Source organism: Anarhichas minor, unplaced genomic scaffold (genome assembly GCF_050575085.1).
Source record: "Anarhichas minor isolate MPS153535 unplaced genomic scaffold, ASM5057508v1 ptg000064l, whole genome shotgun sequence".
NCBI lineage: Eukaryota > Metazoa > Chordata > Actinopteri > Perciformes > Anarhichadidae > Anarhichas > Anarhichas minor.
The window spans coordinates 425,001-452,500 of NW_027466510.1; the positions used below are offsets into that span (position 1 = coordinate 425,001).

Below are 27,500 nucleotides of genomic sequence, written 5' to 3' on the forward strand. Positions count from 1 at the left end.
TTTATAAAAAAAAATCGATACTATGATATCCGTGTATCGATACAATATCGCCACGCAAAATATCGCGATACTATGCTGTATCGATTTTTTCCCCTGCCCCTGCTCTTTATATGGTCATTCACATCCTGTCTGTCTCTCGTAGTGACGAGCCGGTGGCTGACATCGAGGGTCACAGTGACAGAGTGTCTCGGGTGTCATGGCACCCTTCTGGAAGGTTTCTGGGAACAACCAGGTAAACAGGTGTCACACCATCAGTGTCACTGTGTTTCTGTGTACTAGTACACACACGTAGTATCATAGTATTTGTCTGTCTGCCTTCAGTTATGATAACTCGTGGCGTCTGTGGGATCTGGAGGTTCAGGAGGAAATCCTCCATCAGGAAGGTCACAGTAAAGGAGTCCACGACATCCACTTCCACCCTGATGGGTCCCTGGCTGCTACTGGGTAAAGTACACACTAGTACACACTGTACTAATACTCAACTCTGTGTAGTACCAGAAGTAGTAGTAGTACCACACTTATTAATATCCTAAGTAACTGCATATAGTTTTTATACATAGTTTACTTTTTCTTTAGTTTTGACTTTATTAAATGTGAAATATAAATCCTGTCTCTCTGTGGCTCCGCCCCCTGTCTGTGGACCAATCATCTCTCTCTGTCTGACTGTTGCCCCGCCCCTCTCTGTTCTCGTCCAATCAGAGGCCTGGATGCCTTCGGTAGAGTGTGGGACCTTCGGACCGGACGCTGCATCGTTTTCCTGGAGGGACACCTGAGGGAGATCTACAGCGTCCACTTCTCACCCAACGGGTCAGCCAATCAGAGACGAGCATGCTAAACACACAGCCAATCAGAGACGAGCCTGCCAAACACACAGCCAATCAGAAACGAGCATGCTAAACACACAGCCAATCAGAGGAGAGCACTCAGAAAACAGCCAAATACAAACAGCTTTAAGGCTTCATAAGGAATTTAGATTTAATCCATAACGGGATTTGAGGACATATTTTTGTCCTCAGATAGTAAATGTTTGAACTTTATTTTGTTGTTAATAAAATTAATTTGTTTTGTTTTGACAAATTTTGTGATGTAAAAATCTAAATGTTTGAAGTATTTAAATGTAGTTTTGTTTCTCTGTGTTCTCTCAGGTATCACCTGGCGACAGGAAGTGGTGACAACACCTGTAAGGTTTGGGAGCTGAGAAACAGGAAGTGTCTGTACACAGTCCCCGCCCACCAGAACCTGCTGTCCTCTGTCCGCTTCCAACGTAAACATTTTATTTAATTTTCTGTTCTATTTTATTAATATTTGTGTGTATTTTATTTAGTTTTATTTCATATCTTAAATGTTTTCTCTACTATTTTTATTTTAGTGTTTGTCTGTTATTCACCATTTAAATTTCCTTTTTTTAAGCTACATACATTTTTTTAAATGTTCTTTCCAGTTTAGTTTTCTTTACTTTTAGTTTTTTCACTTTTCTTTTCCCATCTAACTTTGATGTCTCTGTTTCCTGTTTGTGTCTCTGACCTCACTTCCTGTTTGTTTGTTTGTTTGTTTGTTTGTGTGTGCAGCCACAGACGGTCACTTCCTGTTGACCGGAGCTTACGACAACATGGCGAAGGTCTGGAGTCACCCGGGCTGGACGCCGCTGAAGACGCTCGCCGGACACGAGGGGAAGGTACGTACGCTGCTCACCGATTGGTCCGTTCAGACGCTGCTGCTGATTGGTGGAGACGCCTCATCGTCGCTAACGTGTCACAAACGTTTTGTTTCCCAGGTGATGGGCGTCGACGTGTCACCTGACGGGAAACTGATCGCCACCTGCTCCTACGACCGCACCTTCAAACTGTGGCTGTCTGAGTGATGTCACGCTGATGTCACGCTGAGTTTTTTTTTTCTGCTTTTTCTGAAAAAGATATTTTCACAAATGTTTAAGTGTTTTTGCTTTTTTTAAAATAAAATGACAGTTTACATTTTGGAATCAAGTCCCTTTTTTTTAAATAAAATAAAGATTATTATGTTTTATAAATTATATTCATGTTTGTAACGGTGAGGAGGAGATGAGATTAAATATAACTTCTTGTGCCAGAGTTTCATTAAAGATTACAACAGAATAATTAAATATAAACATCTACAGTATGAACAATAGAAAAACAAATAAGTGTTAAGTGTTTAAGAAATATTTTATATTATATCATATATATATATATTAGGCTATATAATCTACCATTGTAAATAGCAATAAGAAGAAGAAGAATCTCGAGGTTATTGAGGTGGGGGGGGCAGTAGCTCCAACATTAAAGTGATGAACACAATAATATAATATATATAATATTCCTGCATAATGAGTACTGTAACAGAGTATTTCTACACTGTAGTATTACTACTTCCACTTCAGAGAAACAGGATTCATATATAAAATATAATCTGATTTAAACTCCGAAACAGCAGGTGGCGCTAAAACAGCAACATTAAAAAAATATATAAGAAGAAGAAGAAGGAGATCACGTGAGCTCCGCAGCGTGACGTGACATCAGCTGACTGCGGTCAACAGCGGAAAGAGACTAAAATCCTCCGTCGACCTTCATTTCGGTGACTTTTCCCGGTTCTAGTTGCTCCGTCCTCCGCTCCTCTGATCCGACATGGCGAGTCAGTCTCAGGGCATCCAGCAGCTGCTGCAGGCCGAGAAGAGAGCCGCCGAGAAGGTGGCCGAAGCCCGCAAGCGTGAGTACGACAGGCGGCCTAAGAGCCTCCGGTAGAGACAACCGGCTGGAAATATGAGAGTTCAGAGATGATTTGCTTCTATTTCTCATTTTTAATGAATTCAATCAAATGTGGAGATAAAGTCAGAATCAGTCACTTCCTGTCTTTACATCGGCTCCGTCAGTTCTCATGAACTCGCGTGTTTAGTGAAGATGTCGTTCCTTCTGACGCAGCTCGTGCTGCTCTTCACTTCACATCGATAACAAACTGAAACCTTTAACTGTGATAAAGAAACTCTGAACGAGTTAAACATGCACCGAGTTAAAGAGCGTCCTCACCTTCACTAACGCAACATGAACAGTTAGAGTACTGTACGTACCCACATCTATCCTTATGACTTCTTATTTATATATTTCCATTAAATAGATTTATTCCTCTAAACGAGTCCTGACAACATTTTCTAAAACCTTTAAAGTATTTAGTGTTAATGATAAAGCTGTTTTACTATCATCTGTATCTATTGTTCTTTTCTGCTCATAAAAATATAGACATTTATAATGTTCATGTGTCCAGCTGATGGTTGATGAGTCAGCCGCTGAGCATCATGGGATATGGTGACCACGTCAGGTGATACAGAGTCAGAGATGATCAATCATATAAACCGTGTGGACAAAATAATAGAAACCCCTTCAGCAGTCTGTACCAGTGTCTTTAAATATATGACTGTATAATTAATATATTTAACTATATGAATGTATAATTACTTCTTGTCTCTGCAGGTAAGAACCGTCGTCTGAAGCAGGCGAAGGAAGAAGCTCAGGCTGAGATCGAACAGTATCGACTACAGAGAGAGAAAGAGTTCAAGACCAAAGAGGCTGCTGTACGTACACAATACTGCTAGTACTAGTACTACTATACGAGTACTACTACTAGTAATACTACTGTTTCTCTTCTTCATTCTGCTTCAGTTTATTAGAAATATTTACAAATGTGTAACAGTATTTCTTCCTCATATTCTAAATGTATTTATAGTATTCTCAGTTCTTAATATTTTTTAAAGTTTAATATAATCCTCTTTACTGAAGTCTCTTGATAATATTTTTTTATTCTAAGACATTTAATAAATTAGGAACTTCTAGTATTTTCTCTAATATGTACTGTAATGTTTTGTCTGCTGTATTTACATGTAGAAGTATTGATGGACTGAAGTATTGATGGACTGAAGTATTGATGGACTGAAGTATTGATGGACTGAAGTATTGATGGACTGTAGTATTGATGGACTGAAGTATTGATGGACTGTAGTATTGATGGACTGTAGTATTGATGGACTGAAGTATTGTTCATGTCTTTGTTCATATTTTTTATTTTCTTTATTTTTTAGATGTTTCATAATATTTTCTTTCCTCTTAATTTAAAATGTTTATTTTTAATGTTTTCATTGTTCCTATATTTTAGTTATTTTAGCTTCTTGACATTTCTTCATATTTTCTTAATTCCCCCCCAGGCCCTCGGTTCCCATGGCAACAGCGCGGTCGAGGTCGACCGCGACACCGTCGAGCGAATGGCTCGCATCCAGACCAGTTATCGCGGTAACCGGGAGGCGGTGCTTGTCGAGTTGCTGCGACGCGTCTGCGACATTCAGCCCGAGTTTCACGCCAACTACCGCGTGGCGGGCTGAGGAGGCGGAGCCACGAATATCCGAAGGGGGCGGGGCAAACAGAGGAGACTTGGACGTTAGCAACATTAGCTTCAATCTCAGCCAAAACAGTTTTGTTTATGTGAAGTTTTATTTTTTTTTGTGACTCAAAAACTAATTCATCCAAAATTTTCCCAAAAAAGGAAAAGTTTTATTTTGAAGGTGCGAAGTTCGTCTCTTCCTGTTTCCCTGCTCCAAGCGAAGACGTTAATAAATGTTGTTACTGTGTTGATGTTTACGAAATATTTATATATCTCTCCTGAATCTAACAAAATAAAAGTCTTCTTCACTGTATCTCCGTGAAGTTTGAGGGAGGAAATCAGCCAATCAGGTCTTTCAAAATAAAATCATAAAGGAAATCAGATTTAATGAGCTGATTGGTTGTTTTCTCTGAATTCTCTTTATCTGGAGTCACGGCTTTGCTGGAGGAAGTGAAAAGGCTTTTATTGTGAAACTCATGCATTTCCACTATTTTTTTTTGGTTGTTTCCTGTGTGTGACCATGTGACTTCCTGTTCTGATGACTTCCTGTTGTTTGTGAAGTGATGATGAGAAATAATAAACTGAATGTTGATTGGCTGAAACTTTGTGATGCTGCTCTTTGATTGGCTGAAATGTGAGTGGATCTTTGAAGATGTTCCAGAGGTCCTCAAAGGTCCTGGAAGATGCTCCTGGAAAGTCCTTGAGTGAGTCGACTCTTCACATCATTACAATCCTATAACAACAATACTAATATATTATAGAATAAAGATAAGAGAACTTTAACTAATTAAAGATTACAACATAATACAAACATGAACAATAGAATAACTATTACGTTAAAATAAATAATACTGACACCATTTCAAAATAAAACACAATAGCAATAATATTAAGGTAAATAAATAAATACAATTAAAATAGAAAGATTACAAATATTAAGTGATACTAATATTGAATATATTATTATGATTGAATGTTATATAAACTTCATATAAAACAGGAACAAAGCTCTTTATTTTCTCCTTGTTTGTGTTTTATGTGTAAATAAAATGTGTTCAAATGATTTGTTTTTCAATATTGATCACATTAAATCTTTGTCTCTCCGTTCAATGTGACGTCATGTTTTAAATATTATCAATAAAGAGTTTCTTCTTCGTGTGTTCTGGTCATTGGACTCGCCACTACAACGACTACAGCCGTCACTCGTGACAATCGGTTACGTGGCTCTAACGAAGTCCCGCCCCTCACCTCAGGAATCGCCCTCCGATTGGTCCAAAACGTTTTTGCCCGCCTCCTCGTAGCCCCGCCCCTGTATGCTGCGTAAAGACGTCATGACGCAGGGTAACGGAAACGTCGGAACAGCAGACGGCGGACGGTGAAGAGGAGAAGTTGAAGAGACGAACCACTTTCTTCTTCTTTCTTTTCTTCTTCTGTTTTATTTTTAGTTGTTTAGTCTCGTGTTCCGGAGCTAAAACGGAGCGGAAGAATTTACCGGAAGTCCTCCAGGTGAGCTCGTGATCCTCTGGTGTGTGTTGATGTGTGTGTGACTCTGACCTCTGCTGCTACTCACTAGCACCAGTGTGCTACAGGACCGGACCTCGTAGAGAAGTCACAGTTTAAGGTAATCCTGCACACAGTCACTAACGGGCTCGTGCCGGGTTCGAACCTGTGACTGTTTCAGAACAGGACGGGTGTTGTTGTGAACTCGGCTTGTACTCACTTCACCTGCAGAGTCCTCATTCACACGAACTCTCACCTTTATGACCCGGTCTACCTGCATCTCGTCCACCGGCTCCACGCGCCGCTCTGTGTTGAATAGAGCGGATCTCAGAGCGGATCTGGTTCACAAGGAGGTTCACGAGCAGTGATTTGGAGGAAGCAGTGCTCGGGATGTACGGGACAGCTGCCAGGAGCCGTGTTTGTGTCTTTGTTTCCTCACACATTGTTAAAGGTGGAGGAGGAGAACAATGAAGTCAGTGTGAGACAGAAGAACAATAAGATCAGATGAGTCACAGTGAGTCTGAATAAAAGACAACATTCTGTCCTCAGACACGTGGCACGTTTATTTAAACACATTCCAACACTTTACAGCACAAAACCAACCGTTTAGTGCTTTATTGTTTAATATTAATATTCTGAAATCTATTCTTTGATTCACAGGAAGTCTGGACTGATGAGTTTATAGTGAGGACTCATAATAATAATAATAATAATAATAATAATAAGATAATCCTTTGTTTGTCCCGCAGTGGGACATTTACAGGATTACAGCAGCAAAGTGGAGTATATGTGTATATATGTATGTGTATATATATATATATATATATGTATGTATATATGTGTATACATGTATGTATATATGTGTATACATGTATGTATATATATATGTATGTATATATATATGTATGTATATATATATATATGTATGTATATATATATATATGTATGTATATATATATGTATGTATATATATATATATATGTATGTATATATATATGTATGTATATATATATGTATGTATGTGTATGTGTATGTATACATGTATATATATATATGTGTATATATATGTATGTATATGTGTATATATATGTATGTATATATATGTATACATGTATGTATATATATATATATATATATGTATGTATATATGTGTATACATGTATGTATGTATATATGTATGTATATATATATATGTATGTATATATATATGTGTATGTATATATGTATGTATATGTATATATGTGTATGTGTATGTATACGTATATATGTGTATGTGTATGTATACGTATATATGTGTATGTGTATGTATACATGTGTATATATATGTGTATGTATACATGTGTATGTATATATATATATATACATATATATATATATATGTATATATATATATATGTATGTATATATATATGTATGTATATATATATATATATGTATGTATATATATATGTATGTATATATATATGTATGTATGTGTATGTGTATGTATACATGTATATATATATATGTGTATATATATGTATGTATATGTGTATATATATGTATGTATATATATGTATACATGTATGTATATATATATATATATATATGTATGTATATATGTGTATACATGTATGTATGTATATATGTATGTATATATATATATGTATGTATATATATATGTGTATGTATATATGTATGTATATGTATATATGTGTATGTGTATGTATACGTATATATGTGTATGTGTATGTATACGTATATATGTGTATGTGTATGTATACATGTGTATATATATGTGTATGTATACATGTGTATGTATATATATATATGTACATGTGTATGTATATATATATATGTACATGTACATGTGTATGTATATATATATATGTACATGTACATGTGTATGTATATATATATGTACATGTATATAGATTGTATATGTGTATATATGTATATATAGTGCAAACAAGAGACATAGTAAAAAAAACGATGTATCAAAACAAGTATTATAAATATGTAATAAAACAGTAAAAAGATGAAATAAGTAAAAAATCCACAATAACTAAAATATATGTACAGACAGTCATTTTTATATTACACAGATTGTGTGTTTAGTGTAATAATAATAACAACACACTGTGAGGTCATCATAATAACTTTAAGAAGCAGCTCTGATGTTGATCGTAACGCTCGATTCCTCTCCTGCTGATCAGCTGATCCACGACGACCATCAGCACCCAGGCTCTCCATCTGACCCATGGGACCAGGCTGGTCTGGGTCAGTGGGACCGGGTCTGTTCTGGTCTGGGTCAGTGGGACTGGGTCTGTTCTGGTCTGGGTCAGTGGGTCCGGGTCTGTTCTGGTCTGGGTCAGTGGGACTGGGTCTGTTCTGGTCTGGGTCAGTGGGACCGGGTCTCTTCTGGTCTGGGTCAGTGGGTCCGGGTCTGTTCTGGTCTGGGTCAGTGGGACCGGGTCTGTTCTGGTCTGGGTCAGTGGTCAGTAACCCTCACCTGTAGTGACCTGCTCAGGTCACAGGTGACGGACGGCATTGTGGGAAAAGGGTCCATCTTTGTTTCCTCGTGAGTTAAATCACTTTAAAGGAGGACGGAGGAGGAGAACCGGTCCTCAACAATGAAGTCAGTGTGAGAGAGCAGACGTCTGACACCAGATCAGTGACGCTGATGAGAACTAATAAAACAGGTAAAATGTCACAACAATGGTGGAGTGTGTTTAACTCATGAGGAAACAAAGACGCATCGTTTCCCAGAAGGCCGATCACGCCTCAGAGAGAACACGACGGAAGACCTGTAGCGGTCTTGATATGAGAACATGAGCTCATTCCGCCGATCACTGAGACCTAGTCCCTGTAGACCAGGTCTCAGGGTCGAGGGTTTGTGTGAATGAGGACTCTGCAGGTGAAATAAGTACAAGTTGAATTTAGGTGAAAACCCGTCACAGGCTTGAACCTGGAGGAGGTCTGATGAGAGGTCTGATGAGAGGTTCAGGTTCAGGTAGAACCAGGTGAGAGGTGAAGGGTCCAAGTCTCTGCGACACGTCTCTCTCAAACTGTGTGGAAGTTGAGCTGAACTCAGGAGCAGCATGTGATCTTTGAACATCACAGGTGTGACAACAGGTGAGGGTTCATGTGCGGTTTTCATTGGCTGTGAGAAAGACTCCTCATAGCTGATTAGAGCAACACTGTGGGAGCTGATTGGCTGTCTGGGAAGCATGCCAGCGCCTGATTGGCCCACTCCGACCCAGCTATCGGTTTTTATCAGCTGCTAAACTCGTCTCCTCTCTTTCTCTCTTTCAGACGTCTCTTCGGTGCTCGATCGCCCCTCGCTCTCTGCTCTCCAGGTAAGAGATTCTACTTCCTGTCTCTGTTTTAGACTTTTGTCTCAGGTGTGACTGAAATCAGTCAATCAGAGCGCAGGGAGACGAAGCTCGATGCAGTGTAATTGGTACGTTACAGCTTTAAAAGTTGTCGATAAAGTTTTAAATTAAGTTGTAAATGATGAAAGACATCTGAACCAATCAGGATCAAAGCTTTTACTGCAGAGGTATTGATCAGTTATTGATCAGATATTGATCAGATATTGATCAGGTATTGATCAGTTATTGATCAGATATTGATCAGGTATTGATCAGTTATTGATCAGGTATTGATCAGGTATTGATCAGTTATTGATCAGGTATTGATCAGTTATTGATCAGATATTGATCAGGTATTGATCGTTATTGATCAGTTATTGATCAGGTCCATGAAGTCCAGACGTGTTAAACTACTTTTATCAAAACACAGTTGCTGTTTATTAAAATTTAAACTTTATTCAAACGTGGAAACAAAAAGACACATTTTGACTCGTCACAGATCGATTTATTGATTTATTGATTGATTGATTGACAATAACAACGACTGCGTTCCATTGTGTTGAGCCAGATGGAGCTGAGCCGTCGTCAACACGAGGCTCAGCTTATTGTTTTATATTGTGCATTGATTCAGGCTCATGGTGCGTCTCAAAAAATAATAAACAGCTTCAGATATAAAAACAAACGGATAAAGATGAAGAGAGAGCAGTAAAAATACACTGAGAGGATGTAGAGAGTATAGAATGTAGAGTGTAGAATAGAGGATATAGAATGTAGAGTGTAGAATAGAGGATATAGAATGTGGAGTGTAGAATAGAGGATATAGAGTGTAGAATGTAGAATATAGGATATAGAGTGTAGAATGTAGAGTAAAAACACAAACTGTGTTTTTCATACTTAAGTACTGTTGAACTTTGACCCCTCTTGTTCATACATTAACTTTGCAAAGGATTGTGGGTAACAGATGGAGGTGAAACATCATATGAGTCACAGAAGGGATCAGAACAAAAGGAACAAGGTTTAGATCTCTGATCACGTTTGTTTCCCGCTGATACTGATCGTTGATCACTGATGACCATATTAACAGATCCAGATCTCTTTGATGTTTGATTGGAGCAGCTGGTCGACAAGGATCCAGATTATTCTATAAAATCATTTCAATGCTCTGAAGTCGGTAAACCATCAAAAATACTAAATGTTATACTTTCACTTTGTTTTAGTAATTAATAGTGTTTTCTTCATAAAAACACAATTCAAATGATCAGGAAATAAAAGATTGTATTTTTATAATTATTTTAATGAAATATAATAATGTTCTTAGAGCTCGTGTTGGGAAGTTAAACATCATAATTCATCTCTAATATCTATTTTATATTCACATGAAAACATCTCCTTCAAACTACTGGATTTATTCAAGTTTATCACCAAAACTACATTTTACAGATGACATGTGAACACATCATGATAACGTTATAATGTACCTTCAGCCAGTACTCATGTTCACTGAGCAGAGCCTGAAGGCATCATAGTGTAACTGAAGTGAACCTCCTCTTGGTTAGCCGTTAGCGGTGCTGCTAACGTTACTAGCTCTCCTCCTGTTGGTTAGCCGTTAGCGGTGCTGCTAACGTTACTAGCTCTCCTCCTGTTGGTTAGCCGTTAGCGGTGCTGCTATTGTTACTAGCTCTCCTCCTGTTGGTTAGCCGTTAGCGGTGCTGCTATCGTTACTAGCTCTCCTCCTGTTGGTTAGCCGTTAGCGGTGCTGCTATCGTTACTAGCTCTCCTCCTGTTGGTTAGCCGTTAGCGGTGCTGCTAACGTTACTAGCTCTCCTCCTGTTGGTTAGCCGTTAGCGGTGCTGCTATCGTTACTAGCTCTCCTCCTGTTGGTTAGCCGTTAGCGGTGCTGCTAACGTTACTAGCTCTCCTCCTGTTGGTTAGCCGTTAGCGGTGCTGCTATCGTTACTAGCTCTCCTCCTGTTGGTTAGCCGTTAGCGGTGCTGCTATCGTTACTAGCTCTCCTCCTGTTGGTTAGCCGTTAGCGGTGCTGCTAACGTTACTAGCTCTCCTCCTGTTGGTTAGCCGTTAGCGGTGCTGCTATCGTTACTAGCTCTCCTCCTGTTGGTTAGCCGTTAGCGGTACTGCTAACGTTACTAGCTCTCCTCCTGTTGGTTAGCCGTTAGCGGTGCTGATAACGTTACTAGCTCTCCTCTGATTGGTTGTTTACAATGAAACATGATCAGAGATCAGAGACTAGAAACACATGTTCTACTGAGTCAGTACACCTTTATTTACACTCTGATGGTTAACGGTAAACTTTATTTACAATGTGATAGTTAAAGGTAAACTTTATTTACACTCTGGTGGTTAACGGTAAACTTTATTTACACTCTGATGGTTAACGTTAAACTTTATTTACACTCTGATGGTTAACGGTAAACTTTATTTACACTGATAGTTAACGTTAAACTTTATTTACACTCTGATGGTAAACGGTAAACTTTATTTATACTCTGATAGTTAACGGTAAACGGTCCGTTACATCATTAGTTCATCTTCACTGAGTGTTAGACGTTTTGAGTCCTTTAGGATCCGTTTCAATACGTCCACATGTCTGCAGACTTTGACTGAGGACTGAACAGTGGTATCAGTGTTGTTATCTGGTTTATCACAACGTTTCCCAACATGAGGCTCCCGGCCTCCCAAAGGTCCAGAGATGAACCGAGTGTTGATTTAGTCAGCTATTGTTTTTAAATGTCTCGTTAGTTTTATCATATTTAGTGAAGTGTTTGGTTTTATTGGTCAAGTTGTAGTTGATTAAAAGTTGATTAATGAAAAAAACCTGTTTTAATTCTTTTAGTTTTAGTCAATGAATCACATTATTTTTTCCCCTCCCGACTGTTGTTGTTGTTGTTGACAGCGTGTTTACATTCACATGTTGTATTTAATGAACATTAGTAAAGCTGAATACAAAGTAAACAGAGAGTTAAATTTATCTTTTAACTCGAAGTGACGCCGACTCGTCCAAACAGACAAACAGGAAGTTAAGTGTTGCCGACGGCGATGGCCGACCTTCCCGTTAATGTCGCTCTGATCTAATTGGCCGATGTCAGACCGCAACACTCGGAGCGCTCCGATTGGCTCGCTCTGCCTCCTGTAGCCTCGGGGCCTCAGAGAGCCAATCGGATTACAGCATGACGTCTGCTCGGTCGTGATCACAGTGTTCAGTGAGTCTCTCTCTGGTGCAGTTGGCGTCGCTTTAAGGTAAGAAAAGGTTCATCAATGAGCTCCTGTAGAGTCCAGCTGGTTTCTGCAGGTTTTATCAATAATGACAGACTCAATGACTCTTTAAATCCTCTCCTTTTTATTCTTATCCGAATGATGGGTGATCAGCTCCCATCTGTATTAACTCCCAGATGTTCAGACGACCATCACTCGATCCCTGTGACGCTGCAGAAAACTTAAAAACAAGACTTTCCTCAGGCGGCTTCTGCAGCGTCTTTTTTCTATGATTTCTGAGCTGATTTCTGGACATTTATTGTGGACGCACGTCAGAGATAACTCCATGAATTCACATAGAAATCATAGAAAAACAGACGCCGAGCAACTCCATGGCAGCAAGATGTTTATGAAGATGAGCTTGTGTCTTGCAGCCATGGACCACATGAACCACATGAACCACAGCGCCATGGACCACAGCAACATGGACCACAGCAACATGGACCACCATCATAACACCTTGGCCCCGCCCACCACTGGCGGACATGACCACGGAGGAGGAGAGAGTGATAGGAGCAGTGGAGGACACGGGGGGATGGTGAGGCGTTCATTACTGCTACATCATGCTAATATGATAATAGCATCCTACAGGCGATGCTAGCATGCTAATGCGATAGCCACATATAGCCGTGAAGCTAACGTCTCGGTTGTCGTTGACCAGGTGATGACTTTTTACTTTGGCTACAACAATGTGGAGCTGCTGTTCACCGGCCTGCTCATCAACTCACCTGGAGGTAATTTTATAGCATTTATATTATGTTTGTTTACATATTTAAATTTCTGTACTTGTTTACTTTTTCTCATATTTATATTGTCATAGTTTTATTCACATTTTCAGATTATTTCTCCCCCTTTTCGATCCCCCTTTTCGATCCCTCTGTCGACACTAACCCCTCCCCTCTTCACATCAGAGATGGCCGGGGCGTGTATCGGCATCTTCCTATTGGCCGTGCTGTACGAGGGGTTGAAGATGGGCCGTGAGACGCTGCTGCGTCGCAGTCAGGTCAACGTCCGCTACAACTCGATGCCACTGCCGGGGTCTGATGGGACGGTGCTGATGGAGACGCACAAGACGGTCGGGTATGTGGCTAACGCTAATGCTAACAACAATACATTCCACAACAGGAAGTGGTGACACGTTAGCGACGTGTTAGCGACATGTAACGGTAACTTAAATCACAGTCAAGTGATGTAAAATGTCATGTGTTCACTGTCAGCTCAGTGGTTGACATTCAGTGTTCGGAGGAGGCGGAGCTTCCTGTTGGACTAAAGTCCCGCCTCTCACGACTCTCTATCAGGTAACTATAGAGTTCAGGTTCTGGTTCTGGTCTCTGTCCTGGTCCAGGTCCTTTACCTGCTGTTTGAGGTGCTCTGATGAGACCAAAACAGATGATTGATGATGCATAATTAATGAGTATCGGCAGGTTCTGATTGGAGCATCTCAATACTTCACAGGAACTTCAGTGGTGCATTACAGTTTTTCTGAAATTGTGTTGCGGCCTGGTGAACTGATCTGTGTTCGGGCAGCTAGCATGCTAACCCTCAAGCTAATAATGATGCTAACATTAATTGTCACACAAATCTGTCTGAAAATATTAAACGTATATAGAGAGATAATGTGGACAGTAATGCTAACACTAACTCTGCTGAGTTTTAACATGGTGGATTAGCAATGATGCTACGCTACGAACACTACATAATGTTATGCTGAAGCTAACTCTGGTGTGGAGCTACATCAAGTGTTGGAGCAATGCTAACACCTACAAAAAAAGCTAACACTGCTACTAATGCTAAGTTAGCTATTTTCAGCTAAACATAAAACGGTACTGTATTTCTGTTGTTAGCTATAATGCTAATGTTAACATGAACTAAAGTGAATCCATGCTAATGCTAACAGACTAATAGCAATTACTAATGGTGCCAAAGCTATACATCGGTAATGGAGTTTTTTATGATGAACGGTAAGTGCTAATGCTAAAACTGCTAGCATCATGTTAATAGCAACATTATCTAAAAACCTAATGCTAACAGTGATGCTAACAGCGGTGCTAACCCCTAGTCTCGTCCTTTCAGGCAGCGGATGATAAGCCCCGCCCACTTCCTGCAGACCCTGTTGCACGTGGTTCAGGTGGTTGTCAGCTACTTCCTGATGCTCGTCTTCATGACCTACAACGCCTACCTCTGCATCGCCGTGGCAGCCGGCGCCGGCATGGGCTACTTCCTGTTCAGCTGGCGGAAGGCGGTGGTCGTCGACATCACCGAGCACTGCCATTAGCTAGCTTAGCTAGCGCACTAGTTAGCGATCCGATCGGGACGTTTGATTTTTGCTTATCACAATCGCTGAGACGCTAACAAACACTTTCGATCTATGTTAGCACGCTAGCCAACCTTTGGAACTACAAACGCCAGAACGTTAGCGCAGAAAACGAGACACTAACCTGCACACTAATGTTTGTAGTTAGCGATTAATAAATCCGACAAGCGCTTTGTTTTTGTCAGTTTTTTTTTTTTCGAACTCGGAAGGTTCTGATTGGCCAAATCATGTCATGCTGTCTTTTATATCCGTTTTTGTTGCCATGAGTACTGGCAGATTAGTGCCAGCTGCTCTTAGCCAAAAAGTTAGCATACGTTAGCATACATAGCTTACATAATACACTTGTGTTGTTAGTTAGCATTGTTAGCCGCTCGTTAGAGGAGCATCAATCATAAAACAGAATTTAAACATTTATTTAGAATATAATTTATTAGTGAATAAATGTTTTATAAAAGTTTTCATTTAGATTCTTTTTTTTTTTTTATATGAAATTATTAAAAGCAACTTTTATTTTTGTTGCAGTTCGATAAAAAAACATCTTCTCCACTAAGCAGTGAGCCAAATTGATAAATTTATATTTTAAGAATTACATTTTCATTGAAAAAGTACCCGCCTTTTTTGGGAGAATTCCTATTGGTCGGCGAGCCGGCCAATCAGAACTCTGTTTTAAAAAAATATTCTTTGATTTTAAGTATGAAACTTGAAGCTGCTTCTTGAATCAAACCTTTTAAAAACCCATTTAGTGTTTTCTTTACGTCTTTTCTCGACACCTGTTGCCTTAACGCGGCTCACAAACGTCCCGACCTGAAGCCAGCGTTCCATATTTAGGTGCTGATCAACATGTCTGTTAACGTGGAGGCTCTGCTGGTTTCACTTTAGTACAACTTGAAAACCCTCGTCCTTTACTTTTGTTGTTGTTTTTCGGGTCTGAGAAGAAATGTGTCGTCAGTGGAGGTCAAAGGTCACCAGGAACAAACATTAGAGAGGAAAGACCAAAACTAAAAGACGACTGGTTCCTGACTTTGATCAACTTCTTCTTTCTGACCTCCACGGATGTGATTTATTGTGATTCTGTTTTTATTTTATTTTATCGAATCACACTGACGGGTGGGCGGAGTTTACTTACTGGACCAATCAGGTTGCAGGGACAGAGTGCAGTTATTGGACTTTTAATTCTAAGCAGCATTTTAGACGTTCCCATACCTTTGATCAGTGTGTCGTGTTGTTAGACGTCCTCAGACTGTTCGAGTCTCTCGTGTCAATCTGTTCATGTTGTTGAAAATGAAGTCCAGACTTTGTGATTAAAACCGTCTGTGAAGGAAACTGTTCATCACAATATTAAATTGTCTGAAAGATGTTTGAATAGTCAGAAATGCTGGAAATATTGAAAAAATAATAAATTTTATGAAGCAACTCGTATTCGTCTCGTCTGTATGGAGCAAATAAACCTCAGACAGAAGAAATATACATAATAATAAATAAATAAATAATAATACAGTTGGTAATAAAACAACCTCAGTTTTAACATTTTGTTCATGATGTATTTAAAGCTGTGCTGTTTGTTTTTTATTAGTATTTTATTATAAATCTCTTCATCACCTCACGAAAATACATTTTATAGCAGAAAATGAATGAAATGTAACATTAAAACCATTCGGACCAAATAATCAAAGAATCTTCTGATTCTGTCTTTATATTCTCTTAAACTCAACATATTACTTATTTAAAAGGACTGCATTTAATTTATCTCAGTTTATTAAGAACACAATAGACACATTGTGTCAATAATTAAATTATATAACATTTATTATACTGAAATCGGCTTCAGCATTATGTATACTTTTACTTTTGTTACTTTAAGAATATGTGAGGCTAAAACTTGTTAATTTAAAATAAAAATTACTTTTTGAATGCAGAACTGTTCTCTTGTAACAGAGCATTTTTATATTTTGGATTATAACACTTTTAATTAAGTAAAATATCTGAGTACATCTTACATTATTTATATGATATTATGGACTTCCGGTAAGAGCTGTTCTTCTTCTACTGAATGAGGCAGTAATGAGCTGTAACTCCGCCAGTCTGCCGGAAGTAAAGAAGAAGAAGAACTTCCAGGTGACAGGTGGATGTTGTTTAGCTGCGGGTCAAATCAATCAGGGACGAATATTCCTCATTTAAATCATTTCTCCGGTTATTTTACCGGCACGTGGATGTGTTCAGTTTGATGAGCTCTGACATCCGGGTCTTATTCACGGTCCTCCCGCAGTTCGTCCCCAGCACCGACCGGCCCTCTGATGGCCTTCAGGCGGCCGGACAGCTTCGATGACCCGCTGTACGGAGCGAGCTACCCGGTCAGAAGCGCCGGAGGCCCCGCGGAGCTGCAGCACCACCACTGGGTCACCACGCCGCCGGATATCCCCGGCAGCCGCAACCTGCACCACGGAGAGCGGACACCTCAGCGTGACGATCCGCTGGGAGAGCACGGAGGTCCCGGAGCTGCAGCCGGCTGGGAGGCTCCGCAGCCCGGCGTACCTCCTGGCGGTGAGTAGGTGTGGAGCAACTGATAATAGTTAGCTAGCAGGATGAGAAAAGTTAGCTAATTATGGCTCATTTACAATGAAAAGTGATGGTAATAGGCTAACGGCTACATAGCTAACGGGAGGTCAGTCCGCTAAGAAGCTAACTAACAGGCTAATTTACAATGAAAAGTGATGGTAACAGGCTACCGGCTACATAGCTAACGTGAGGTCTGTCCGATAAGAAGCTAACTAACAGGCTAACATGTCAACAAGAAACACTGAAGGCTAAAGATGCGAGTACATAATGTTAGCGGGTAGTTAGCTTGCAGGCTAATCCTATAGGAAGTGAACGATGTTAAGGGGCTAATTCACACTAAATGGTGGTTAGCTTGCAGGCTAACGACAGAATGGGAACTCAATGCAGCATGCTAGTTGATTGTCAGGGAGCAGGCTAATTAGCCTGTTATGTGAAGTACATGGATATTTTGATTAAGATGAAAGTGTCTTTTAAAATCATTATTATTGTTTTTGATTTATGAGTTCTATGATTTTTTATTTTTTTGTAATCCGTCTTTAAAGAATAAACCTGACTTTTGTATATTTATGTCTCATAATTATAGAACTACTAAGTGTTATTATTCTTGTATTATATTAATGCTGATGTGTTGTTGTTTCTTGCAGAGCAGCTCAATCGATTTGCTGGATTTGGAATCGGACTCGTCAGGTTGGAAATTAATTCTTAATAATAATAATAATGGTTGTATAATAAATGCCTTACTTTCTGACAGAGCTGTCAATCATCATGACATCATTCCCAAACGAGTGTCTGTAGAGCCTGACAGACAGAAAAACCTCTAATCAAATTAAAAATAAATAAATGTCTCAAATTAAATCTGTCTCTCTATGCGTCTGTCTCTCTCTCTGTCTCTCTGTCTGCAGTCTGTTCACTGAGAACGTCCTTGCTCATCCGTGCATCGTCTTCCGCAGACAGTGTCAGGTATCGGCTCACCTTCTTATCAATAACTGATCAATAACTAACATCTGAGTCTCATCAGGAGGACATGAGTAACACTAAAGGAGCTCGTGTTGTCACTGGACTCCATCGCTGTCTGGAGCTGCAGTCAGCTGTGATAGAAAATATTTAAAATGATGTTGATTTTATTATAATTATTATATTTCGTCAAATAAAAAAAATATAACAAACTTTAAACATAAATGCAAAATTAAAATGATGTATTTATGATTTAAATGTAATTCTTGCAACATATTTAGTTCATATTAATAATAATGCTGTTGGTCTCAGGTGAACTACCACGCCCGATGTTACCACCTGACTCCGTTCAGCGCCGTTGCCGTCATGTACTCCATCACTAAGGCTCAGGTGAAAATACTTCATAACAGAAACACTAATAAATGATAAAAAAAGACGAAAATATTGTTTGTCATAACATATGTAAAATATTAAAAACATCTCTCAATGAAACACAACATTTTATAAAAATTTACTAAGAATGTCTTATTATAAAAGTATTTATATTTACATATAAATAACCAATGATAAATGTACATTGACATATTATATATTATTATTAAATATGAATAGTTTTCAGTGCCAATGAATTATCAGTATTTTCCAACATTAGAATATGAACTGTAAATACTAAATGTAAATATGTCATGAGGTGGATCAGTAACATGTTGTTGTTGTTGTTCAGGGTGTGAAGTCTCTGTGGAAGGGGATGAGCAGCACCTTCATCGTTCACGGCATCACACTCGGAGCCGAGGGCGTCATGAGCGAGTTCACTCCGCTACCACGGTAACTAATAAGTATCATTACTCTAGTATTACTCTAGTATCTCTGCATTATTACTCTATTACTCTAGTATCTCTGCAGTATTACTCTAGTATCTCTGCAGTATTTCTCTAGTATCTCTGCAGTATTACTCTAGTATCTCTGCAGTATTACTCTAGTATCTCTGCAGTATTACTCTAGTATCTCTGCAGTATTACTCTAGTATCTCTGCAGTATTACTCTAGTATCTCTGCAGTATTACTCTAGTATCTCTGCAGTATTACTCTAGTATCTCTGCAGTATTACTCTAGTATCTCTGCAGTATTACTCTAGTATCTCTGCAGTATTACTGAGTGTTTTCTGTCCGTAGGGAACTTCCTCACAGGTGGAGTTGGAAACAGCTGGCTGGACATTTACTGCTTAAAGGGTCAGTTTACTTCTTCTACTGATTTATTTAATGAACTGAGTGTCGGTGCAGAACCTCCTTCACGTGTGTGTGTGTATGTGTGTGTGTGTGTGTGTGTGTGTCGTCCTCAGGTTAACAGCTGTGGTGGCTCTTCCTTTCTACTGTGCGAGCCTCATAGAGACCGTCCAGGTGATTATTGATTATTCAAATGTTTAGTATGGAGCTCCGATCAGCTGTCTTGTTATTTGAATCAGAATCTGCTTCTGTTGTCGGAGTCTGCTGCACATTTCATATTTGCTCGTTGTTCCTCAGAGTGAGATCGTCCGTGACGACTCGTCGTCTGGGCTGCTGGATTGCGTCCGTGAAGGTTTGACTCGTCTGTTGGGCGTCGGCGCTCCTCACAGTCACCGTCTGCTTCCTCTCAGCTCTCTGCTGCTTCCCACCGCGCTGCACGCCATCCTGCGCTACGCCATCGCCGCCTCCGTCCAGCGGGTGGCGCTGTGGTTCCACCAGCGAGGAAGGAAGCAGCGCGCCGACCCGTCCAACCCGCTGGACGCCTACTTCCCCGAGCTGGCGGCGGCGTGGGCGGGGTCTCTGGTGGCCGACGTGCTGCTGTTTCCTCTGGAGACGGCGCTGCACCGCCTCAGCCTGCAGGGAACGCGCACCATCATCGACGCCACCGACGGCCTGGTCGCCCTGGGTAACGTGGGCAGCCCGCTGGTCCTGCCCGTCAACTCTCAGTACGACGGCTTCTCCGAATGTCTGCACGCCATCCGCCGCAAGGAGGGAACCGCCGGGTTCTACCGCGGCTTCGGAGCGCTGGCGACGCAGTACGCGCTGCACGGGGCGCTGCTCGCCGCCGCCAGGACACTGCTGAGGCTGCTGCTGCTGGAGGGGGGGGGCAGCTAGTTACCACGGAGACGCAGCTTCACTTCCAAAGTTCAAATTACTTCTGTCACCATGACAACGAAAAAATTCTGAAACCACGTTATAACACGTCGATATGACACACGTTATAACAACGTGTCATCACACGTCGTACGACTCACACTTCAGCTCCTTTCAGTTCTTACACACTTCTGCTGTTTCTCCTGCAATCGCATCATATTTCCTCCATGTTTAGCCTAGCTTAGCACAAAGGCTGGAAACGTTAGCGTAGCTCCATCAAAACAAAAATAAATCCACTTTCCTACAACACAAGTTCGGATTCACATGTCGACTCTGAACGTTTGTCACGTCGTGATGTCACTTCCTGCCTTCAAACAAAATGTCGTGGTGGTTGTGTTGCCATGGAAATGCAGTGTCACTTCCTGTTCCAGCATGACCTCATGACAACGTGGTGAAAGTAAACATAATAGAAGTACTGACATGAATACCTTCAGAGTAAAACACCAACAGCTGATTTAAATAAATAAACGTGAAGCCACTTTTTATTTGTATAAAGTTGTAAAAATGGAAAATCTATTAAAAGAAATGTAGCATTAGATTAAATTATATGTGATCCATAAATATTCCAATCAAGATTGAGTTAAATCAGAGATTTTTCAAAATAAATGTTTGGAAAATCAGTGGAAGATTTTCAACATAAAGTTAAAGTGTTTATCTTTTTAAAATCACTGAGCCTGCACTTGTTCATATTTTGTTGTAAATGTTGAAACTTTGTGTCGCAGAAAAATAAAATCTGAACTTAAAAATGTGTTTTCACTTAAAATAAAACAAAATGGGTTCTCGTGGAGATGAAGCTTCTTGGTCAATTTAATCAACAAATAAAAGCTAATTTATACAAATACATTTGAATATACACACGTTACCACAACATGCTTTAAAAGGAATACATGTTCAAAAGGTTACTGTGTAGTTTATTGGTTTGACATAATTGAAAATTATCTTTTATGATTTTTTGGTTAATAAATGTTTTACTTATTCCAGACAAGTTGTGTTATTGATTATTATTTTTAATGACTTAATGTATTGTATTTATTTTATTTATTATATTTCCCTTTTTATTTTTTATTAATGGTTCCCTTAAAAAATCTATATTTAAAAATATTTTTTTATCATTGACCAATTTAAAATAAACTTAATATTTATGTTATTTCTATTTTCTGTTTTCCTGATTCAAACGGAACCTTCGTCCTCAGAGCGGAACCTTCATGTGAGCGCTCGTTGTTTACAGTCGGACTCAGTTGCTCGGTGCTCCGCCATGTGTTGTCTCTCTCGGTTCAGCTCCGTCTCTCCGGTTCGTTGGTCCGTTTGTTAGTTGTGTTTATTCGGTGAACTCCTCCGTTATTACCGGACATGCCGAGCGGCGGCAGCTCTTTGTTCTCCGGGTTCCGGGTTCTGGGTCTTTATTCCAACCACGTGCCGCACGCGCTTCGGTACCACAAGAAGCACCGCGAGTTCTACGTGGTGACGGCGGTCGGTCAGTGTTTCCACACGTACAACGTAAGACACTTTATTTACTGTCGATTAAAGTCTGCGCGTGTGAGTGTTTGTTTGAGTGCGTGTGTGTGTGTGTGTGTGTGTGTGTGTTTATAACGTGTCCTCCGTTGGTTTGTCCTCTGACGGCTCCCGTACAGACCGTCAACATCGGCTTTCTCTCCTCATCTGTCTGTCTCTCTCTCTCCTCACCTGTCTGTCTCTCTCTCTCCTCACCTGTCTGTCTCTCTCTCTCCTCACCTGTCTGTCTCTCTCTCTCCTCACCTGTCTGTCTCTCTCTCTCCTCACCTGTCTGTCTCTCTCTCTCTCCTCATCTGTCTGTCTCTCTCTCTCCTCACCTGTCTGTCTCTCTCTCTCCTCACCTGTCTGTCTCTCTCTCTCCTCACCTGTCTGTCTCTCTCTCTCTCCTCATCTGTCTCTCTCTCTCTCCTCATCTGTCTGTCCCTCTCTCTCCTCACCTGTCTGTCTCTCTCTCTCCTCACCTGTCTGTCTCTCTCTCTCTCTCCTCATCTGTCTGTCTCTCTCTCTCCTCACCTGTCTGTCTCTCTCTCTCCTCACCTGTCTGTGTCTCTCTCTCTCCTCATCTGTCTGTCTCTCTCTCTCTCCTCATCTGTCTCTCTCTCTCTCCTCACCTGTCTGTCTCTCTCTCTCCTCACCTGTCTGTCTCTCTCTCTCTCCTCATCTGTCTGTCTCTCTCTCTCCTCACCTGTCTGTCTCTCTCTCTCCTCACCTGTCTGTCTCTCTCTCTCCTCACCTGTCTGTCTCTCTCTCTCCTCACCTGTCTGTCTCTCTCTCCTCACCTGTCTGTCTCTCTCTCTCCTCACCTGTCTGTCTCTCTCTCTCCTCATCTGTCTGTCTCTCTCTCCTCACCTGTCTGTCTCTCTCTCTCCTCATCTGTCTCTCTCTCTCTCCTCATCTGTCTGTCTCTCTCTCTCCTCGTCTGTCTCTCTCTCTCCTCGTCTGTCTCTCTCTCTCCTCGTCTGTCTGTCTCTCTCTCTCCTCACCTGTCTCTCTCTCTCTCCTCACCTGTCTGTCTCTCTCTCTCCTCACCTGTCTGTCTCTCTCTCTCTCCTCATCTGTCTCTCTCTCTCTCCTCACCTGTCTCTCTCTCCTCACCTGTCTCTCTCTCTCTCCTCACCTGTCTGTCTCTCTCTCTCCTCACCTCTCTCTCTCTCTCCTCACCTGTCTGGTCTCTCTCTCTCTCCTCACCTGCCTGTCTCTCTCTCTCTCCTCATCTGTCTGTCTCTCTCTCCTCACCTGTCTGTCTCTCTCTCTCCTCACCTGTCTGTCTCTCTCTCTCCTCATCTGTCTGTCTCTCTCTCTCCTCATCTGTCTGTCTCTCTCTCTCCTCACCTGTCTGTCTGTCTCTCTCCTCACCTGTCTGTCTCTCTCTCTCCTCACCTGTCTCTCTCTCTCTCCTCACCTGTCTGTCTCTCTCTCTCCTCACCTGTCTGTCTCTCTCTCTCCTCACCTGTCTGTCTCTCTCTCTCCTCACCTGTCTGTCTCTCTCTCTCCTCACCTGTCTGTCTCTCTCTCTCCTCACCTGTCTGTCTCTCTCTCTCCTCACCTGTATGTCTCTCTCTCTCCTCACCTGTCTGTCTCTCTCTCTCCTCACCTGTCTGTCTCTCTCTCTCCTCATCTGTCTCTCTCTCTCTCTCCTCACCTGTCTGTCTCTCCTCACCTGTCTGTCTCTCCTCACCTGTCTGTCTCTCTCTCTCCTCACCTGTCTGTCTCTCTCCTCACCTGTCTGTCTCTCTCCTCACCTGTCTCTCTCTCTCCTCACCTGTCTGTCTCTCTCTCTCCTCACCTGTCTGTCTCTCTCTCTCTCCTCACCTGTCTGTCTCTCTCTCTCTCTCCTCACCTGTCTGTCTCTCTCTCTCTCTCCTCACCTGTCTCTCTCTCTCCTCACCTGTCTCTCTCTCCTCACCTCTCTCTCTCTCTCCTCACCTGTCTGTCTCTCTCTCTCCTCATCTGTCTGTCTCTCTCTCTCCTCACCTGTCTATCTCTCTCCTCACCTGTCTCTCTCTCTCCTCACCTCTCTCTCTCTCTCCTCATCTGTCTCTCTCTCTCTCCTCACCTGTCTGTCTCTCTCTCTCTCCTCATCTGTCTGTCTCTCTCTCTCCTCACCTGTCTGTCTGTCTCTCTCTCCTCACCTGTCTCTCTCTCTCCTCACCTCTCTCTCTCCTCACCTGTCTGTCTCTCTCTCTCTCCTCATCTGTCTGTCTCTCTCTCTCCTCACCTGTCTGTCTCTCTCTCTCCTCACCTGTCTGTCTCTCTCTCTCCTCATCTGTCTGTCTCTCTCTCTCCTCATCTGTCTGTCTCTCTCTCTCCTCACCTGTCTGTCTGTCTCTCTCCTCACCTGTCTGTCTCTCTCTCTCCTCACCTGTCTCTCTCTCTCTCCTCACCTGTCTGTCTCTCTCTCTCCTCACCTGTCTGTCTCTCTCTCTCCTCACCTGTCTGTCTCTCTCTATCCTCACCTGTCTGTCTCTCTCTCTCTCCTCACCTGTCTGTCTCTCCTCACCTGTCTGTCTCTCCTCACCTGTCTGTCTCTCTCTCTCCTCACCTGTCTGTCTCTCCTCACCTGTCTGTCTCTCTCCTCACCTCTCTCTCTCTCTCTCTCTCCTCACCTGTCTGTCTCTCTCTCTCCTCACCTGTCTCTCTCTCTCTCCTCACCTGTCTCTCTCTCTCCTCACCTCTCTCTCTCTCTCCTCACCTGTCTGTCTCTCTCTCTCTCCTCACCTGTCTGTCTCTCTCTCTCCTCACCTGCCTGTCTCTCTCTCTCTCCTCATCTGTCTGTCTCTCTCTATCCTCACCTGTCTGTCTCTCTCTCTCCTCATCTGTCTGTCTCTCTCTCTCCTCACCTGTCTGTCTGTCTCTCTCCTCACCTGTCTGTCTCTCTCTCTCCTCACCTGTCTCTCTCTCTCTCCTCACCTGTCTGTCTCTCTCTCTCCTCACCTGTCTGTCTCTCTCTCTCCTCACCTGTCTGTCTCTCTCTCTCCTCACCTGTCTGTCTCTCTCTATCCTCACCTGTCTGTCTCTCTCTCTCCTCATCTGTCTCTCTCTCTCTCTCCTCACCTGTCTCTCTCTCCTCATCTGTCTCTCTCTCTCTCTCCTCACCTGTCTGTCTCTCCTCACCTGTCTGTCTCTCTCTCTCCTCACCTGTCTGTCTCTCTCCTCACCTGTCTGTCTCTCTCCTCACCTCTCTCTCTCTCTCTCTCTCTCCTCATCTGTCTGTCTCTCTCTCCTCACCTGCCTGTCTCTCTCTCTCCTCACCTGTCTGTCTCTCTCCTCACCTCTCTCTCTCTCTCTCTCTCTCTCCTCATCTGTCTGTCTCTCTCTCCTCACCTGTCTGTCTCTCTCTCTCCTCACCTGTCTGTCTCTCCTCACCTGTCTGTCTCTCTCTCTCCTCACCTGTCTGTCTCTCTCCTCACCTGTCTGTCTCTCTCCTCACCTCTCTCTCTCTCTCTCTCTCCTCATCTGTCTCTCTCTCTCTCCTCACCTGCCTGTCTCTCTCTCTCCTCACCTGCCTGTCTCTCTCTCTCCTCACCTGCCTGTCTGTCTCTCTCCTCACCTCTCTCTCTCTCTCTCTCTCTCTCTCCTCATCTGTCTCTCTCTCTCTCCTCACCTGCCTGTCTCTCTCTCTCCTCACCTGCCTGTCTCTCTCTCCTCACCTGTCTGTCTCTCTCTCTCCTCACCTGCCTGTCTCTCTCTCTCCTCACCTGTCTCTCTCTCTCTCCTCATCTGTCTCTCTCTCTCTCCTCACCTGTCTGTATCTCTCTCTCCTCACCTGTCTCTCTCTCTCCTCACCTCTCTCTCTCTCTCCTCACCTCTCTCTCTCTCTCCTCACCTGTCTGTCTCTCTCTCTCCTCACCTGCCTGTCTCTCTCTCTCTCCTCATCTGTCTGTCTCTCTCTCTCCTCACCTGTCTGTCTCTCTCTATCCTCACCTGTCTGTCTCTCTCTCTCCTCATCTGTCTGTCTCTCTCTCTCCTCACCTGTCTGTCTCTCTCTCTCCTCACCTGCCTGTCTCTCTCTCTCTCCTCACCTGCCTGTCTCTCTCTCTCTCCTCACCTGTCTGTCTCTCTCTCTCCTCACCTGTCTGTCTCTCTCTCTCCTCACCTGTCTGTCTCTCTCTCTCTCTCCTCATCAACTCTGTGTGAGTGACATGAATAATTCAGTATTTTCTGAATTCAGTTCATAAATATTATTTTAAACCGTTAAAGTATGTTGACTGACGAGTCCATCAATGTATTGATTGGTTGATGTATTGATTGATTAATTGATGTATTGATTGGTTGATGTATTGATTACTTCCAGGTGAACCGGTTGGGGATCGTTGCTGTCAGTGAGTACATTTCAATATATTTAAACTGAATCCACTATGATGCTGCTGAGAGCTCTGCTCTCTGATTGGCTGCTGTGTTGTGATGTAACATGGTGGTTTCCTAGGTAACAGCCTGTCTGATGACATCAGCTGTGTGGCAGCAGACAGGATGTTGGTGTTCGCCGCCGCCGGGCGACTCATCAGCGCCTTCGCCCGCAACAAGGAGGTCAGAAAACTTTATTTAAAAACATAATTCAACAAACAATAACGAAAATAAAAATGAGTATTTGGAGCCACTCTCCGTACAGGTGGTGATGCGTTACCATGGACACAAACAGGAAGTGCGTCTGCTGCTTCCTCTGGGTGATCAGCTGATCTCGGCCGATGGCGGCGGTGATGTCATCGTGTGGGATGTTCAGGAAGGAGGTAAGGGGGCGGGGCTTCACGTGTTCTCTCCAGTTTCCTTCTTTTGCCCCTTATTGTTACCCATCATGCCTTGCTCTCTCTCTCTCTCTCAGACGTCTACCTGCAGCTGCAGTTCGACTCCGCCACCTTCGACGTGTCGGCCATGATGCACCCCAGCACCTACCTGAACAAGGTGTTGCTGGGAAGCTCCCAGGGTGCACTGCAGCTCTGGAACATCAAGACCAGGTGAACGTGTTAGCATGTTAGCATCCGGGCTAACGGCTCTCTCAGCTTTTATTGTGAAACACCTGAAGGGTAAAATATAAATAAACGGTAATAGTACTACAGTTGTACTCTCAACTGTACTGTACAGTAGTACAGTGGTGGTAGTACTTTCAAGACTCGTAGCAGTATATACAGTAGTAGTATTATCATATAAAGTAGAAGACTAGCAGAAGTAGTATTTGCAGTAGTACTATCAGAGTATGTACTACGGTGTTACTGTAGTAGAAGTACTCAGTGTTAGTATCAGTACTCTCAGTAGTACCTCTCTTTCTCCAGCTCCTCCAGGAATTTAATGTGAATTAGTACTACAAGACAGTGGTGGGCCGTCAGGGCCTTCAAGGCCTTCTCTGCTGGCCTAAACAGAATCATAAAGTTATATCTATTTTATTTATAATTTAATATTTTTTCTTAAATACACTACATGTATTATAATTTATACAAATATTTCCCCATTATCTTATGTTCTCATTGCACAGCTACTGTGTTCCTCAGTTGCTCTGCTTCCAGTGCAGCTT

At 42.0% G+C, this 27,500-nt stretch overlaps 5 protein-coding genes across 13 annotated transcripts in view; all 5 read left to right on the top strand.

Moving 5' to 3' along the window:
• prpf4 (pre-mRNA splicing tri-snRNP complex factor PRPF4) overlaps positions 1-1,970 on the top strand; it is a 9,803-nt gene extending 7,833 nt beyond the window's left edge. Inside the window, exons 10-15 of the mRNA XM_076078227.1 lie at positions 143-232; positions 322-444; positions 700-807; positions 1,146-1,264; positions 1,569-1,675; positions 1,775-1,970. Coding sequence (XP_075934342.1) covers positions 143-232; positions 322-444; positions 700-807; positions 1,146-1,264; positions 1,569-1,675; positions 1,775-1,861 — 634 coding nt within the window. The 3' untranslated portion in view covers positions 1,862-1,970. The remainder of the gene's footprint in view (positions 1-142; positions 233-321; positions 445-699; positions 808-1,145; positions 1,265-1,568; positions 1,676-1,774) is intronic.
• Positions 1,971-2,505: 535 nt separating this feature from the next.
• atp6v1g1 (ATPase H+ transporting V1 subunit G1) lies at positions 2,506-4,982 on the top strand. Of its 2 annotated transcripts, XM_076078238.1 has the most exons (4): positions 2,552-2,721; positions 3,249-3,327; positions 3,480-3,580; positions 4,208-4,982. In XM_076078238.1, the coding sequence occupies exons 2-4, from the start codon at positions 3,312-3,314 to the stop codon at positions 4,379-4,381; spliced, it is 291 nt and encodes a 96-aa protein (XP_075934353.1). In that variant the 5' UTR covers positions 2,552-2,721; positions 3,249-3,311; the 3' UTR covers positions 4,382-4,982. The 2 variants fall into 2 exon arrangements, with proteins under 2 accessions (XP_075934352.1, XP_075934353.1); XM_076078237.1 differs by lacking the exon at positions 3,249-3,327 and having other exon boundaries at positions 2,506-2,721.
• Positions 4,983-5,693: 711 nt separating this feature from the next.
• On the top strand, positions 5,694-16,230 carry slc31a1 (solute carrier family 31 member 1). Of its 4 annotated transcripts, none has more exons than XM_076078235.1 (8): positions 5,694-6,001; positions 6,112-6,394; positions 9,175-9,218; positions 12,878-13,041; positions 13,165-13,237; positions 13,415-13,583; positions 13,721-13,801; positions 14,577-16,230. In XM_076078235.1, exons 4-8 carry the CDS (start codon positions 12,880-12,882, stop codon positions 14,776-14,778), a joined length of 687 nt encoding a protein of 228 aa, XP_075934350.1. In that variant the 5' UTR covers positions 5,694-6,001; positions 6,112-6,394; positions 9,175-9,218; positions 12,878-12,879; the 3' UTR covers positions 14,779-16,230. The 4 variants fall into 4 exon arrangements, with proteins under 4 accessions (XP_075934350.1, XP_075934349.1, XP_075934348.1 ...); XM_076078234.1 differs by having other exon boundaries at positions 5,694-5,886; positions 6,062-6,394; XM_076078233.1 differs by lacking the exon at positions 6,112-6,394 and having other exon boundaries at positions 5,699-5,886.
• A 653-nt stretch (positions 16,231-16,883) lies between these two features.
• slc25a46 (solute carrier family 25 member 46) lies at positions 16,884-21,269 on the top strand. Of its 5 annotated transcripts, none has more exons than XM_076078228.1 (9): positions 16,884-16,932; positions 17,084-17,358; positions 18,018-18,060; positions 18,276-18,333; positions 18,640-18,717; positions 19,052-19,152; positions 19,499-19,555; positions 19,666-19,723; positions 19,847-21,269. In XM_076078228.1, the coding sequence occupies exons 2-9, from the start codon at positions 17,112-17,114 to the stop codon at positions 20,441-20,443; spliced, it is 1,239 nt and encodes a 412-aa protein (XP_075934343.1). In that variant the 5' UTR covers positions 16,884-16,932; positions 17,084-17,111; the 3' UTR covers positions 20,444-21,269. The 5 variants fall into 5 exon arrangements, with proteins under 5 accessions (XP_075934343.1, XP_075934346.1, XP_075934345.1 ...); XM_076078231.1 differs by having other exon boundaries at positions 18,023-18,060; XM_076078229.1 differs by having other exon boundaries at positions 16,901-16,939.
• A 435-nt stretch (positions 21,270-21,704) lies between these two features.
• Positions 21,705-27,500, top strand: part of wdr36 (WD repeat domain 36) — a 16,699-nt gene continuing 10,903 nt past the window's right edge. Inside the window, exons 1-5 of the mRNA XM_076078222.1 lie at positions 21,705-21,979; positions 26,289-26,316; positions 26,421-26,521; positions 26,604-26,721; positions 26,814-26,946. Coding sequence (XP_075934337.1) covers positions 21,833-21,979; positions 26,289-26,316; positions 26,421-26,521; positions 26,604-26,721; positions 26,814-26,946 — 527 coding nt within the window. The 5' untranslated portion in view covers positions 21,705-21,832. The remainder of the gene's footprint in view (positions 21,980-26,288; positions 26,317-26,420; positions 26,522-26,603; positions 26,722-26,813; positions 26,947-27,500) is intronic.

Excerpts from the sequence above, each read along its gene's own strand:
- atp6v1g1 (XM_076078237.1), top strand. The coding sequence starts at position 2,640 with ATGGCGAGTCAGTCTCAGGGCATCCAGCAGCTGCTGCAGGCCGAGAAG. Across the intron at positions 2,722-3,479 it reads GGTGGCCGAAGCCCGCAAGC|GTAAGAACCGTCGTCTGAAG; the intron begins GTGAGTACGACA and ends TTGTCTCTGCAG. Across the intron at positions 3,581-4,207 it reads TCAAGACCAAAGAGGCTGCT|GCCCTCGGTTCCCATGGCAA; the intron begins GTACGTACACAA and ends ATTCCCCCCCAG.
- slc31a1 (XM_076078235.1), top strand. The coding sequence starts at position 12,880 with ATGGACCACATGAACCACATGAACCACAGCGCCATGGACCACAGCAAC. Across the intron at positions 13,042-13,164 it reads GTGGAGGACACGGGGGGATG|GTGATGACTTTTTACTTTGG; the intron begins GTGAGGCGTTCA and ends GTCGTTGACCAG. Across the intron at positions 13,238-13,414 it reads GCTCATCAACTCACCTGGAG|AGATGGCCGGGGCGTGTATC; the intron begins GTAATTTTATAG and ends TCTTCACATCAG.
- slc25a46 (XM_076078228.1), top strand. The coding sequence starts at position 17,112 with ATGGCCTTCAGGCGGCCGGACAGCTTCGATGACCCGCTGTACGGAGCG. Across the intron at positions 17,359-18,017 it reads GCCCGGCGTACCTCCTGGCG|AGCAGCTCAATCGATTTGCT; the intron begins GTGAGTAGGTGT and ends TGTTTCTTGCAG. Across the intron at positions 19,556-19,665 it reads GGACATTTACTGCTTAAAGG|GTTAACAGCTGTGGTGGCTC; the intron begins GTCAGTTTACTT and ends TGTCGTCCTCAG.